The sequence below is a fragment of the Mobula hypostoma genome, chromosome 4, assembly GCF_963921235.1.
Source record: "Mobula hypostoma chromosome 4, sMobHyp1.1, whole genome shotgun sequence".
In the NCBI taxonomy this organism is placed as follows: Eukaryota; Metazoa; Chordata; class Chondrichthyes; order Myliobatiformes; family Myliobatidae; genus Mobula; species Mobula hypostoma.
The window spans coordinates 85,838,227-85,853,712 of NC_086100.1; the positions used below are offsets into that span (position 1 = coordinate 85,838,227).

A 15,486-nucleotide genomic window follows, 5' to 3' on the forward strand; every position below is an offset into this window, starting at 1 on the left:
TTATGAATTTCTACTGCTGCATCAGAGAAAACATTCTATCAAGATGCATAATGGCTTCACATGGAAACAGCTTTACGTGTGACTGCAAGAAACTGCAGGGAATTGTGGACACAGCTCAGCACATTATGGAAACCAGCCTCCCTTCCATGGACATTGCTATACTTCTCACTGCCTCAGTAAAGTAGTTAGCATAATCAAAGCAGCCAGCCCAATATTCACCATTCTACCCTCTCTCCTCATGCAGTAGGTATAAACCATGAAAGCTTGAACCACCAGGCTGAGTGCAAAATTCTATCTACTGCAATAAGACTATTAAGAGTTTCCTACATATGACAAGCTAGAGTCTTGACCTCACAAACTACCTCGTTATGATCTTGCTCATTATAATTTCCCAGTACTGCACATTCTCTGTAGCTGTTACACCTTTTTCTGTTTTGATATTCTTTTACCTTGATATACCTCAATTTCCCCAGCTATGGGTAAAAAGCCCCACTACCTTGTGGGCAACCTCAGGAGAGACAAAGTCTACAGGAGTAAACGAGATAGAAAAGCTGGAGTGGAGGTCCTCAGGCAGCTGGATGTCATTGAACATCCTTCCGGAAGCTCCTGCAGCCAAGCTGATGCCAATTATATTGCTTCATAAGCTTTCCTTTGGACTGCACTGGTGAGGCCTAGAGGGAGATCTTGACGACTGGGCATCTCAGAAGCTACATACCTTCATCCAGGCTTGTGATGATGAGGATCATCACCCATTGTCCTTCGAGACAGACAGATGCCAACAAACACGCCTCAGTACACTGATAATATTTTCACCTTTATGTACAGTACACAAGACAGCTTCTTCTCTGTTTATGGTATAAATCACAAATAAAAACCAATTCCAGTACCATTAGCAATTAAATTTAATGATGCAGGGAAGAAGCTTTATTGAGTGTGGGACTTCAGGCGTCTGTACGTTGTTTTATAGCTGATTGGTCAATGGTTTTCAGCCTGCATTTGTCATACGGAGGTGGCTAGGAATGGACCCGAGCGCAAGACACAGACACTGAGGTACTAGGGATAGGACAAGGATACATGGTGAGGGGCAAGGACATGGATACAAAAACCGGGAACCTGGAACAGGACTGGACAAGAGAGCTAGGAGCCTGAGCTTGGACTCCGAGCCAGAGACTGGACAAGGACCCAGTACCTAGGTCTTGCCTCTGGCTCGGTTCCCAGAACTAGGCAAGGATGAGGCTTGGCTGGCAGGCAGGACGAGGCTGGAGTCTTAAGGCTTGAGGCTAGAGGCTAGAGGCGAAGCTTGGCAGGAGGCTGGAGGCTAGGGTTTTCTCCTGGGCAGGGCGCGGTGCTCCTGGGCAGGTCGCGGATCACTATCTGACGGAGGCAAGGGACAGGAAGGGACAGAACCAACCGCAGGTAACGGCAAGACGGCCTGGCTTACCCGACGGAGGCAAGGGTTAGGAAGGGAGCTAGGTACGGGGTGGCATCAGGACAAGACTGCAGGCGAGATGAGGCGAGAGTTACCAGCAAGACCAGGCAAGGCTTCAGGCACTGAAAGGCGAAACGAGAACTTCAGGCAGGGCGAGAGTTACCGGCAAAATAAGACAAGGCTTCAGGCAATGCAAGGCGAAACGAGAACTTCAGGTGAGGCGAGAGTTACCGGCAAGACAAGGCAGGGCTTCAGACGAGGAAACAGAAGGCAGAGGAAGGGATACAAGGAGTAAGGATAAGAACAATCCAGCAGCCATACCCTGGTCTCTGAAGGTATTTATGCAGCCAGCCCCCACGAGCATCAGCTGCCTCAATTAGAGCTCAACAAGAACAGAAACAGGGTAGACAGGAAAACCTGGAGCAAGAGTCGATGGACCGAACCGTGAACCTGAATACGGACTTCACGGACCGGACCATGACAGTATTATACAGTATCACGTGCTGTCGACTCTCGGCACTCTCATGGTTCCCATTTTACTTACCTCTTAAGGAAGGACTTACTTTCCTGTAGTGGTCTTAATGCAGGTAGGAACCTCAGATTGGAGCAGGGAGAGGGTCAGAATGAGAATCAGCTTTATTATCACTGATGTATGTTGTGAAATTTGTTTTGTGGCAGCAGTACAGTGCAAGATATCTGATGGCAGAAGAAATGAAGATATTCCAAATACATTGATTTGGGGTCCTCCGGTTCTTGTTATCCCCGATGGTAATAATGAGGAAAAGAAGCATGTCCCAGATGGTGAAGGTCCTTCGTGCTAAAGTGGATTTACAACTGGCTGTGTGTTAGGAAGCAAAGGGTAGAAGTGGAGGGTTGCTTCTCTGATTAGATGTGTGTGAGAAGGATCGATTCTGGGACTTCTGCTGATTAACCGCAATGACTTTGATATAAATATCAGATCAACAGTATGATACGTAAGACTGGAGTGGTTAGGGATATCAGTGATACTGAGGAGGGTTGTCTGAGGCTACAGCAAGTTATAGATCAGTTGGAAAGTTGGTAGAGTGACTGCAGCTGGAATTCAATCCTGAAACATTCAAGTGATTCACTTAAAGATAAAGATTAGATTTATTTGTCAAATTGAAACATACAGTGAAATCATTGTGTCAATTCAAATCAGCGAGATTTGTGTAGGGGGAAGCCTACAAAGGTTGCCACGCTTCTGGGACCAACATACCATGCCCACAACTCACTGACCCTAACTGTAAATGGTCCTGGGGGAGAGCATACAAATTTCTTGCAGACAGCGGCAGAATTTAAACTCCAAATGTTGATTGCAGGAAGCTCATCCTTGAGTGACCAAAGACAACAGCTGTATTGCTTTATTACTCTCACTTCAGCCTTGTGCAACTACATGCAAAAACTTAATTCAATCCAGCAACAGTAGATCCTAATATTTAGGACCTGATATTGCACAATGAGTGACATAATTAACTTGGCAGATTTTCCAAACTTGACAGATTGTCCAAATAGCAGTTTGCATGTAGTGTGTGAAAATAATGAGAAATTCAAAGTTCTCTACACCATCTGGTCAGAGATACTGAGTGCAGTGAAAGTCCCAGTGACATTGATAGAGATTCCTTACATTGTGTTGACCAATTTGAAAGCCAGTGTGAATTTTTGTAGGCCATCGTATTTTTATGTAGGCTCTAACTTTTGATTAATGTAATTTCTAACTTTAATTTTTAACATTAATGTAGAATTTAGCTGCCATACAAGCATTGATCATCTCATGTGATTGATCATCATTGATCATCTCACGTGGGCTCTGGTGGATCTTCCAGTAATATCTGTCTTCCTTGTTCACCTCCACATTTCTTCAAGGCCTAATTGGATCAGGGTGTCACATTGCATCTTACCTTGTCGATTTAGAACATAGAACATTGAAATAAAACAATACAGCACAATATATGCCATTTGGCCCCAATGTTGTTCCAATCCTTTAACCTACTTGAAGAACAATTTAACCCTTCCCTCCCACATAGTCCTTCGTTTTTCTTTCCTCCATGCACCTATCTAAGATTCTCTTAAATATCCTTAAAAAATTAGCCTCTACCACCACACCTAGCAATATGTCCAATATATATGCCATTTTCTTCATAGAGAATCTGCCTCTAACTTTCCACCATATACTTTCCTCCCAGTACATTAAAGTTATGTCCCCTTGTACTGGCCGTGTCCACCCTGAGCAAAAGTCCCTGGCTGTCTATTTGATTGATGCCTCTTATCATCTTGTACGACTCTTATCAAGTCAATTCTCATTCTTCTTCTGTCCAAAGAGAAAAGACCTAACTCACTCAAGCTATTCCCATAAGACATCTTTTAACAATCCTGGCGTCATTGTGATGAATCTCACCTCCAAACTCCCTGAAGCTTTCATATCTTTCCAATAATGAGGCAAACAGAAATGAACACAATACTCCAAGTGCTGGCAAAACAGACCTTTACAGACCTGCAACATTACCTCCCAACTTTTGAAATTAACCCGTGAGTAATGAAGAGCAATACACCATACGCCTTCTCGACAACACGATCAACCTGTGATGCAACTTTGAGGGATCTATGGACTTGGGTCCCAAGCTCCTTTTGTTCATCCTCACTGTTAGGAATCCTGTCATTAATCCTGTATTCTGCCTTTTCAAGTTTGACTTCCCAAACTGAATCACTTCACACGGCTGTCAGTGAGTCGTGGTGGTATGTAAGAGTTGGATTTGGAACTGCTACTTTTCAATGAATGTGTTGATCAACTGGATTAAGCAAATGAAGGGTTTGTTGCCAAGTTTGTGGCACAGGTTCTGTTGAGGAAGCAGAAACCTTGGATAGATTGAGGAGAAGGGACAAAGAAGTGGCAGGTGCAATACGGTGAAGGGAAGTGCAGACTTGCTGGGCTAATGATGTCATCTGGAAATTCACTAACCCACATTTTCACATCCTTACCCAAGTCATTCATAAAAATCACCAAGATCCCTAGGAACACACGGGGCAGATTGTGCTCCATCAACCACTGCCCTTCGCATTCTGTGCACAAGCCAATTTTCAATCAACACAGTCAGCTTTCTCTGAAGCTATTACTTCTGATTTTCTGAATTACCCTAACATGGAACACCTTGTCAAGGTCCTTACTAAAATATACATACATCACATCCACTGCTCTGCCTTCATCAATGTTTGTCACATCCTCAAATAATTCAATCAGGCATGTGAGGCACCTACAAATTTTATACTCTCAAATGTCACTTTTGAAGGCCTCCCACTTAACAAGTACACATTTGCCAGAAAACAGCCTGTCCCAATCCTCACTTGCCAGATCCTTTCTGATATCATTAAAACTGGTTTTTCATCAATTTAGAAATCTCAACCCACGAATCAGAACTATCTTTTTCTTTGATCATTATAATTAGTAGATGTAAAGTATTTCCCTAGTCAGGGAAAATGTCTAAAGTAAAGACTTTCATTATGAAAGTCACTGCCCAGTTTCTATCAACTGATTAACAATAACTAAATAAAACCCCTTTTGTCTGTCAAGAATGATGCGTCCATTGCAGTCTCAGGATCCTAGTGGCTGTTCCATATTTACTTTGGAACTAATGGCATTATAATCACTAGATGCAAAATGTTTCCCTGCACAAACTTTTGTCACCTACTCTGTAGCAGATCAAGTACTGCACACTCCCTCATTGGACTTCTACATTTTAATTGAGAAGAATTTCCTGAACACGTGACAAATTTTATTTCATCTACTCATTTTACAAAATGGAAGCCCCTGTCACTACATGGAAAGTTAGGAATCACCTAGTATAACAACCTTATGCTTCTTGCAACAGTCTGCAGTCTCTACATATTTGTTCCTTGAAATCCTACGGCCTGTTGGGTTGTCTGTAAAGTGGCCCCATTAATGAGGTCAGACCTTTCTTGTTTGTCAGTTCCCCCTATAACGGCTCACTAGTCAAGTTCTACAGTCTGTCCTGACAGAGGACTGCCATGACATTTTCTGAATGTGGCTTCATCTTTACAGTAGAGGAGGCCATAGATAGACATGTCAGAATGGGAATGGGATGTGGAATTAAAATGTGTGGCCACTGGGAGATCCTGCTTTCTCTGGCGGACAGAGCGCAGATGTTCAGCGAAGCGGTCTCCCAGTCTGCGTCGGGTCTCGCCAATATATAAAAGGCCACATCGGAAGCACCGGACGCGGTATATCACCCCAGTCGACTCACAGGTGAAGTGTTGCCTCACCTGGAAGGACTGTCTATCCACGGCCTCCTCTACTGTAAAATGAAGCCACACTCAGGTTGGAGGAACAACACCTTATATTCCGTCTGGGTAGCCTCCAACCTGATGGCATGAACATTGACTTCTCTAACTTTCGCTAAGGCCCCACCTCCCCCTCGTACCCCATCTGTTACTTATTTTTATGCACACATTCTTTCTCTCACTCTCCTTTTCCTCCCTCTGTCCCTCTGAATATACCTCTTGCCCATCCTCTGGGTCCCCCCCCCGCCCTTGTCTTTCTTCCCAGACCTCCTGTCCCATGATCCTCTCGTATCCCCTTTTGCCTATCACCTGTCCAGCTCTTGGCTCTATCCCTTCCCCTCCTGTCTTCTCCTATAATTTTGGATCTCCCCCTCCCCCTCCAAATCCCTTACTCACTCTTCCTTCAGTTAGTCCTGACGAAGGGTCTCGGCCTGAAACGTCGACTGACCTCTTCCTACAGATGCTGCCTGGCCTGTTGCATTCACCAGCAACTTTGATGTGTGTTGCTTGAATTTCCAGCATCTGCAGAATTCCTGTTGTTTCCATCTATTACTTCATGAAGGGGTTCAATGGCAACTTGAACAGGTATCTACAGCCTGAACAAAGAGGCATCTCTTTGCTCTCCTCAGCAAGGAATATCATTATTCTATCATTAAATCCCACTGAAAGCTTTGAAGACACTAAAGTCAAGTCAAATCAAGCAGTGTTTAAAATGCACTTCACTGCACAAGTACATTGAAATGCAGATGTAATGAAAAACTTGCTCACAGAAGCATAGATTTTGATAGCAGTTAGAGCATAAATTTACATAAATTGGTAAAATAATTCGACTAAATATAGGTCTACAGAGTGTAAGAAGCAGTCTGTAGTACCCACCACTGAGGCAGGGTTCAGGCTGTCTGCTTGGTTCAAGAAATGAAAGGTATAGAAATGTGGATGCTCCTAAATCAGGTGAAGTGGGACTTCATGCTCTGTAAGAGTGAAAAGGGAGCATGGCCTGGATGGTGGGGATCCATGGTGATTTTTGGCACTCACTTGTTTGAGAGTGAGCACAAAATTAGAAAAGCCACTGGGCAATTTTGGAACTTCTCAGTGGCATTAGATACAGTGAGCAGTCGCATGTTTGTGGAGAGTGAGTGAGAGATTTAGGACCCAAGAGAGATGTTTTAGAACTTTACTGTAGGCTTGAGATATTTTGAGCTGCTGCTTGTTTGTGGGGAGTGAGCATGCATGAGGCCTTTCAAAACTATTCGCTGAGGTTAAATGGAACAGCCATTGTGTGAGTGTATCAAATTAGATGGAGTACTTGAGGCTTTGGCAAGAAGAGCTGTAGGCTACGGTAAGCTTATGCAAAGTTTATTTCTGTCTTTTTCTATTAGTGCTTAGCTAGAGTTCTGACAATGAATCCAGGGTTTGTGGTGTGTTCTCAATGCCAGATGTGGGAGATCTGGGAGATTTCCAGTCACCCTAATAGCTGCTGTATATCTGCTTGAAGTACACACAGCTGCAGCTCCTTACACACCATGTTAGGGAACTGGAGCTGCACTCAGTGACCAATGGCTAACTGGGTGAAGACACAGCTGTGACTGGCCTGTTTCCACACTTTGACGAGTGGAAGGAGATGTCGACTCCATTGTTTGTTGGAGCGAACACCAAAGTACTTCAAATCTTCATATCATGGCAAGCATATTATCCGTAATGACAGATGAGGAAGCTCGTAGAACTTAAAAAAGTATTTTATTGCGATAAACACAAAACAGACCGGGCACCATGACCCGGAGAGTGAACCCAGCCTATCTCATACGGCAGAGGAGCTGACCATGACACACTCCGGTTACAGTTAGAGTGACCCTCAAATACCACAAGAAATAACCGTATAACCCAAACTAAAATGTAACCATAAATTAACTGGAATTTCCCACCGTGATCCCACAAAAGCATTTTAGTACAAAAACACTAAACACTGCTAGTTATAAGAAATGCTGTCATCTATGCCACCACCACCTCCCTCCACCCCTGAGTGTCACAATATTATTATAGTTGTTATCAGACATTACTTGGTAGTTGATTTTACAATTTTCCATTACAAGTTTCCAGCTGTCACATTAACTCTTTTAAATTTATATGAAACTGAAAAGTTCCAGATTTGCAGCAATGACATGAACTGTTACACTTACTGTAAGAGATTATTGGTAAGTTTCATTATCAGGCATAAACAACCAGTAATGGACAAAAAAGATTGAAGTCACTTTATCCTGTTACTGTTGAAATTCCGTGTGACTGTCACCAATAGATATTCATAGCTGGAGATTGCCAAGCAATTTGAAGTGAACTGGAAGCCAGTGACTTGATATTCTTCGTCCTCTCTAATCATGTCCCCAGATAGCAAAATTAAAAATGATCACTTTTTTAATCAGACCTTTCCTCCACAAAAATATTTATTTCTAATGCAGAAAACTTAATTTTATAATTTGTCCCTATTAGTAAGTTCTGGCTTGAGAGAGAGTTTGATGATTCTTGAGTTGGGGGAACTGAAATAAGCAATGCTGCAGATCGTAACATTGAGTTGGCCTCCCCTTTCAGTGTGGCAAGGGTGATATCTCTCCCTCTCCCTCGTTAGAGAGGGAGATGGCCTGTTGAGATGTCGAAGTGTTGAAGTGGACAGTAAGTTTTGATAGGCTCCAGATCATGGTCTCTGGGAGCTTGCCATTGCATCGTGGGTGGTTTGAGTGGGGTGGGGGGCTGATGCTTTTGCTGCAGTGGGGGGGGGGTGAGGAGGATTTCAGGTTGTATATTGTATAAAGTACATTCTCTGATATTAAATTGCCATTCAACCTTTGAAATATAGTCATGTTCTTTATGGGATTCTTCCTATGTTCTTGGCCACTCTCAAATCTGTCAGCAAACAGGCAAAATTATTATCCTTCCAAATACAAAACCAATTAACATTATGACAAATCTAAATGCAGCAAAACACAGTGCCTGATTTTCTACAAGTTTTTGTCTTTCAACTAATTCACATGAATATTTTGTCAAACACTGCTGCTTTCTGCCCTGTGTTGAGTTAAATGTGGGACATCTCCTGCATGGTCACTGCCATCTGCCACAATGCAAGATTGCATTACAGAGACCTGCATTGGGATATTGGTATTTCTGTCTGATTGATATTCGACAACTGAACTGCATGGTATCTAGTTTGGATGAGCTGTTCTTTGAAGAATAGGTACGGCAGTAAATGTAACATGGATTACAATTATGTTCAAAGGATTTTCTGATAAATTATAAAATTAAATTTTTGGAAATGTGTCTGCTTCATTTTGTCAATCATTGTACAATATCAAGTCCTATATCACACTGTACTATTTCTGGATTGAATTAAATTTTTGTATGTAATTGGACAATGCAGTAGGAAAAAATGTTCAATTAATGATCCACTTCCAGCCACAATACCTCTTTTCTTCTGTTTATTCATATAATTCCAGACATGTGCTCCATATGTAGCTGAGAAGCCCCGTTCTATATGCTCTTTTTCCCAGTGAACATAGTACCTCCCCCATGCTGGATATGGGACTGGATAGAAACGATTTGTGATCCATAGAGAGATGCCATTGCATTCCTTGCCAATGAAGGTGGCTAGTTTACTAGTATTGCACCATCTCTTCAGCACACGCGTAATCAGTCCAGGACCCTGTTGACCCCAAACATCTCCATTGTAATGGGCCACAAAATCTTCCATGCAATTCCATAAAAAGGTATGATGCTTACGATGGAAACCGATTGCCCCATTACTAACTACTCCTGTGCTCTCTGGACATGTAAAGTTCGCAAACGGTATAGACCTCAGTGATATAATGTCAGTATCCAGGTAGATTCCCCCATATTTCCAGAGCAGTGCCAATCTGCAGCCATCAGCAAGCACATGTGTCCAATACTTCTCCTTTTCTGGTTTTACCTGTGGTATAATGGATAAAGAAATTTTAGATTTATTATGTTAAACAGTGTTCTTTCAAAAACACCTCTTGTCCAGACTCTGTGTGTCTTAATGAAGCTAAAGACAGTTCAGTCAGAGAGCCCAGTGTGCAGTGGCTGCCAGCATCACACAAAAACACTACAACCAGTACTCTGAGGAGTACATGAAATGTTCACTCCACACAATCCCACACTGCAGAAAAGGAATGTTCCATCCAAACTCCCATGTAAAAATCCTCCAGACCTGTCCCTCAATCCGGATTAATTCGGTGGTTCCACTCCTTGGGAAAGGAATTTAACCTGTAACCTGAGAAAGAAAGCTGTAGAATTATAGAGGTGGAAGCAAGTCATTCAGCACATCTCACCCACCAGCTCACTGCACTCATTTATACTAATCCCATTTGGAGTCATACAGTCCAGAGTTACGCAGTTTTACAACACATAAACAGGTCCTTTAGCCCATATCTGCCTAACTCACCTTATCCCATTTGCATGCATTTAGCCCATATCGCTCTACCAGGGGTTCCCCAACCTTTTTATGTCATGGACCTTTTCATGGATCCCTTATTGGTAACCTCTGCCTTTCCTGTCCAAGTTGCCTGCTGTAGCCTTCTCCATCTTGACAATTCAAGAGCTTGTCTAGACACTTCTTAAATATTATGAGTACTCGCCTCCATTACTTTCCTATTCCAGATTGCAACCACACTCTAAACTTAAACTTCTGCATTTCCTTTGGCTAATACCAGTTTATTTTATGTATTTTTTTTACTATCTTCCCTCTCTATCTCCCTTATTATTTTGGATATCTTTATCACATCACATTTCAGCCTCGGAATTTGAACTGTCTGCAGTACACACCTCTCTCCTGGGTATGACGATAAACTACATCTGGCTGTGGAGCATTTGCTTTGTGTAATGAGGTTACCATTAACCACTGCTACCTCCAGGTCACCCTTAGGCAAGGTGTAGCACCTGTTATCCTTCCTGCTTGGGTTACAGTGAAGCCACGGAATGCAGGTGGTGGATGAAGCAGAAGGCAAGTTGTGAGTATCACAATCAATGGTTCCTGCTTCTCAGACACTGAGCAGTAGGTCCTTTTAATAGGGCAATGTTCAGAGTCGCCCATCTTGTAAAGACACTGCATTGGAAGCAAGCAAGGGGAAGCTACTTCTTGTATTTTATCCCTAGTACAACCATAGTTAATACATACACAAACGTAAAAGACAACAGCGTAAATGACAGCCCACTTCCAAATAGTGTGGACACCTCTCTCCATACGGGATATCAAGTAAACAGACAGGTAAGCCTGGATCGTCATAACACTACTGTCTGCAAGAACAAGAGACTGCGAATTGCCACTTGGAATGTTCGAACCCTGCACCGAGATAGTAAGCTAGAAAACGTAAAATTAGAAATGAAGAGGCTAGAAGTCAGCATCCTAGGCCTAAGTGAAATAAGATGGAAATGCACTGCAGTATTCCAATCAGACGACTACAAGATGATATACTCTGGTGGAGATGAACATGAAAAGGGTGTTGCAATCATCTTAGACAAAGAAACACCCAAGAGCCTGCTAGGATACTGGCATATCTCAGACAGAATGATGCTAATCAAACTAAAAGGAGAACAAAACAACATCTCTATCATCCAAGTATATGCACCCACAATGGTAAGCTCAGAGGAAGAAACTGATGCCTTCTACCACTCCCTAGACAAAGCACGAGAAGAATGCAAATCACAAGAAGCCATCATAGTCATGGGCGACTTCAATGCAAAAGTTGGTGAGGGAAGAGAAGTCCATATTGTTGGAGACCAGGGATTGGGAGAAAGAAATAAAAGAGGAGAAAGCTTATATCCTGGTGTAAAACAAACAATCAGATAATCACCAGCACTTGCTTTAAACAACATCCAAGAAGGAAATGGACATGGAGAAGCCCAGATGGGAACAACAAAAATCAAATCGACTACATAACAATTGTTACGTACCCCGTAACTGGGTTGCCAAACCAGCAGAAATGGATCACTCAGTTGGAGTCTGGATTACTAGAACTAAGAAAGTTTTATTAAAGAAACAAGCAACACAGTAATCAAAAGGATAATAAATGCAACAGTTCAGCAATGATAAACACACATGTGCACAGAATTAAGATAACAGCATCAATCAAGCTCTATTGTTGTCTAGGGGTAAATGACCAATTTCAAAGTGACACAAAGTTCAGTCCAATTTAGTTCAGTTCGCAGTAATCGTTGCCATGGCGATGGACAACGTGGGGGGAGGGAGAGAGAGAACGAGAACGACTGATCATTCAGAACGGCTCCCACTCACAGACCGGCGATATTGCTCACAAGCAGCTTTCGGGCGGGTCCTTTGTGATGTCACCTGAGGTCACTGACTGTGACCCCTCCTCCAGATGCGGTCGATCCTCTGCAGTGAACCCGGCACTGGGTTCCCACTGATCGTACCTTTCCACCCTGTGCGTTTGTGGCCCGATACTTCTCACCAACTCGTGAGAGGCGTACCGCTTCCAGGGTCTCGTTACCTCGAGTGTCGTGTGTGTCCTGCCTTAGCGAACCTGTCCCTTTTTATCCCCCCGCTGGGGTATCGCCTGTCCATCACTTCAAACAGTTCAGGGTTCAAAGGGGGAGCCACTTTAGACAGCTCTCTCTCCCGTCCCTTCATTACACATCTCCAGATGCTGCTTCATTGTTCCTTATCTCTTCTTCCCCTGAGGACAGGTGGCAGACCAACTGCTGATGCCACTGATGCTAGCCCAGGCCAGCAAGCATCTTAATTTATGTGTATTCTCGTCACACTTCCCCCCTTTAAGGATTTTTACCGGGGTAAAAATTACAAACATGAGTACATTATTTGATACACACAAATATACATCTTTATCAGCTATCTGGCTAATACAGAGAATTTGAAGTTGTCAGCACCTTGACAGACAGTCAGTAATCACATTTTCCGTCCCTTTTATATGTGTTATTAATAATCCCTTAGACCAGACTCCAACTCAGCAAACTTCATAGTGGCCAAAAACACTGATGAATTGCGATCAATGTAACCTCTCATTTGGTTTTGTCCTGGACCACAATAACAAGGGTCGTCCCATTCCGACTTAGCTTTCTCTCGCAAGGGCTTAGTAGGAGGGGGAGGGGTAGTGACCGCAGAGTTATTGCAAAACTTCCTATAGTACCCCACCATCTCCAAGAGCCTTCTGAGGGCCCTCTTGTCTGTTGGGGTTGGGAGGTCAGCGATAGCCTGCACTGTAGCTTGCATCGCTGCCAGCTGCCCCTGTGTCACCACAATTCCCAGGTAAGTGACCTTTGCGTGGCCGAATTCATTTTTTTCAAGGTTCACTATCAAGCTGGCTTCAGACAGCCGTATTAAATTGTTAATACACACCTCTGTGTTCATCAGCCCTTTAGTCACTGAATTACTCATTATATATGGCTGTTGTTTACTAGGCTAGCCTATTGTAACAGACATCACCCAACGTCTCAGTTCTTTGCATCGCCTCGGGACAATCAAACACACAGGTGCGAGTCGTTTAATTACTTCTGCTAAAGAGTCGCTTTGTTCGGGGATTAAGGGAGAGTCCTTATCAGTAGACCTGGCCAAAACAATAGCCTTCTCCCATCTGATCGATCCCATACTAATCTCTTCAAAATGGTTTTTTCCTCTTATCAGGGGGCCCCCTAGCTTCATTGATTTCCACGCTAACCCCGACTAGGTTTGTTAGCATATCAAAAGCCTGTGACCGTCTCAGTTCACGTCGGCCATAATCAGTAACATCTTCCCCCCGGGCAGCCGGTAAACCTCTTTCATGATTCCACCAACTGTTTCCTCCAGCACCGCAATATGTCCACCGGGGGGTACCTTGTGGGCCAGGTTAAAAATCTCATCCTCATAACTCTTTTGCACCACCCCCCATTCCTCAGCTGCAGATACTGTACTTGATTTCCCTTTCTTCCTTAGCACTTCCTCCTCCGCACAATAGCTTACTAGTTCCTTTGTTAAGGCTGTGTCAGAGAGAGCTGTCTCTGCCGAAACCATCAGCCCCTCGTCTTGCTCCCTCGTCTGCACAAATTCTTTCCTGGCTAATGCTACGTCTGTCCCAGCTCCCTCACTACCTCTTGTCTCACCACACTCCTTCTTTTCATTTTCTACCCCCTTCTCGTACAAGGTTGGCAGAAACGTTTCAGCTAAATTTACCACCGCAGCTAAATTCACTACCGCAGCCCCATGATGAATCTGTGAGTCCATGGGCGAGGCCTCACTGCTGGCAGGCTGACCTGTCAATCTCACGATTGGGAACACGATTCCCCCGGCAATGTCATTACCGAGCAAGACTTCCACGCCTTTCATCAGTAATTCGGACCTCACCCCGATTGTGACTAGTCCAGAGACCAAGTTGCTTTGTAGGTGTATCTGGTGCAAAGGCACGGCTTCAGTCCCTTTTCCAATGCCTTTTATCATACTGACCTCCCCGTCTCGGTCTCTGAGCTAAAGTCTAAAACACTCTTCAGTATTAGTGACTGACACGCTCCCGTGTCTCTCCAGATCCGTACTGGAACTGGTTTTAACCCCTCCTTCACTGACACCAATCCAGCCGAGATAAACTTCTCGCGCCCTTCCTGAACTTTATCAGACCTCCTCTCCCTTGGGGGTGGGTTTGCCGGCTCAATACAGCCAGTCGGAACCCCCGTTTTTCCTTTCCCCGTCTCCTTCCTTGGGGCAAAGCACCTGGAAACAAAGTGTCCAGCTTTCCCACAATTATAACAGACGACCCCAGGGGACTTCCTACCAGACTGCTCCTGGTCTACCATATCCTTTTCACTAGTCCCTGGCTTACTTTCTGACTTTTCCGGTGGACTCTCCCCACCGTCCTGACTACCCTTCTGGTAGCCTTTACTCAGGGCAAACTTCATTTTATGCATCAACGCATACTCATCCGCTAACTTAGCAGTTGCGGCTAACGTGGCTGCCTCCTTCTCATCTAGGTAGGGTCTTGTACCCTCAGGGACACAACTTTTAAACTGCTCAATCAGGATCAGCTGTAGCAGTCTGTCATAATCCCCCTCTACCCCCTTTGAGGCGCACCAACGCTCACAATATGTCTGCATCTCACGGGCAAACTCCAAATACGTGCAGTCCCACTGCTTCCTCGTATTCCGGAACCTCTGCCAGTATGCCTCCAGGACCAACTCATAAATCCTGAGGATGGCCTCTTTCACCACCTCATACCTCTGGGCATCTTCCGCGGACAAAGCTGAGTAAGCTTCTTGGGCTTTCCCTTTCAGTACACTCAAAAGTAAAACAGCCCACTTATCCCTCGGCCAGTCCTGACTTATAGCCACTTTTTCGAAGTGGAGAAAGTACCGATCCACATCGGTATCGTCAAATGGGGGAACCAGCCTAACCTCCTGGGTTGCCCGGAACCCTCCACCTTGGTTCGGCACGAGCCCCTGCTCTGCCCTCAACCTTAACTTCTCCAGCTCAAATTCCCTTTCCCTCTGTTTCTCCAACTGCCTCTCTCTCTCTTTCCTTTCTAACTCTCTCTCCTTCTCTTCTCGCTGTAACTGTCTTTCTCTCTCTTGCCTTTCTAACTCTCTCTCTTGCTCTTCTCGCTGTAACTGTCTGTCCCTCTCTTTCTCTTCTCGCTCCAACTGCCGTACCCGGAACTCGTGCTCGAGTCTCAGTTTTTCAAGCTGCACCTGTACCACGTCTCCAGCAGGTTTTTCAATAGACACCACCCCAAGCTTGCCTTGGG

The 15,486-nt window shown here is 44.2% G+C and overlaps 2 protein-coding genes across 2 annotated transcripts in view; one reads left to right on the forward strand and one right to left on the reverse strand.

Moving 5' to 3' along the window:
• LOC134345967 (alpha-1,4-N-acetylglucosaminyltransferase-like) overlaps positions 1-15,486 on the forward strand; it is a 167,567-nt gene that overhangs the window by 1,827 nt on the left and 150,254 nt on the right. The gene's annotated exons all lie outside the window — the stretch shown is intronic.
• LOC134345447 (alpha-1,4-N-acetylglucosaminyltransferase-like) overlaps positions 6,110-15,486 on the reverse strand; it is a 109,920-nt gene continuing 100,543 nt past the window's right edge. Inside the window, exon 3 of the mRNA XM_063046135.1 lies at positions 6,110-9,695. Within this exon, the coding sequence (XP_062902205.1) occupies positions 9,093-9,695 (603 nt within the window). The 3' untranslated portion in view covers positions 6,110-9,092. The remainder of the gene's footprint in view (positions 9,696-15,486) is intronic.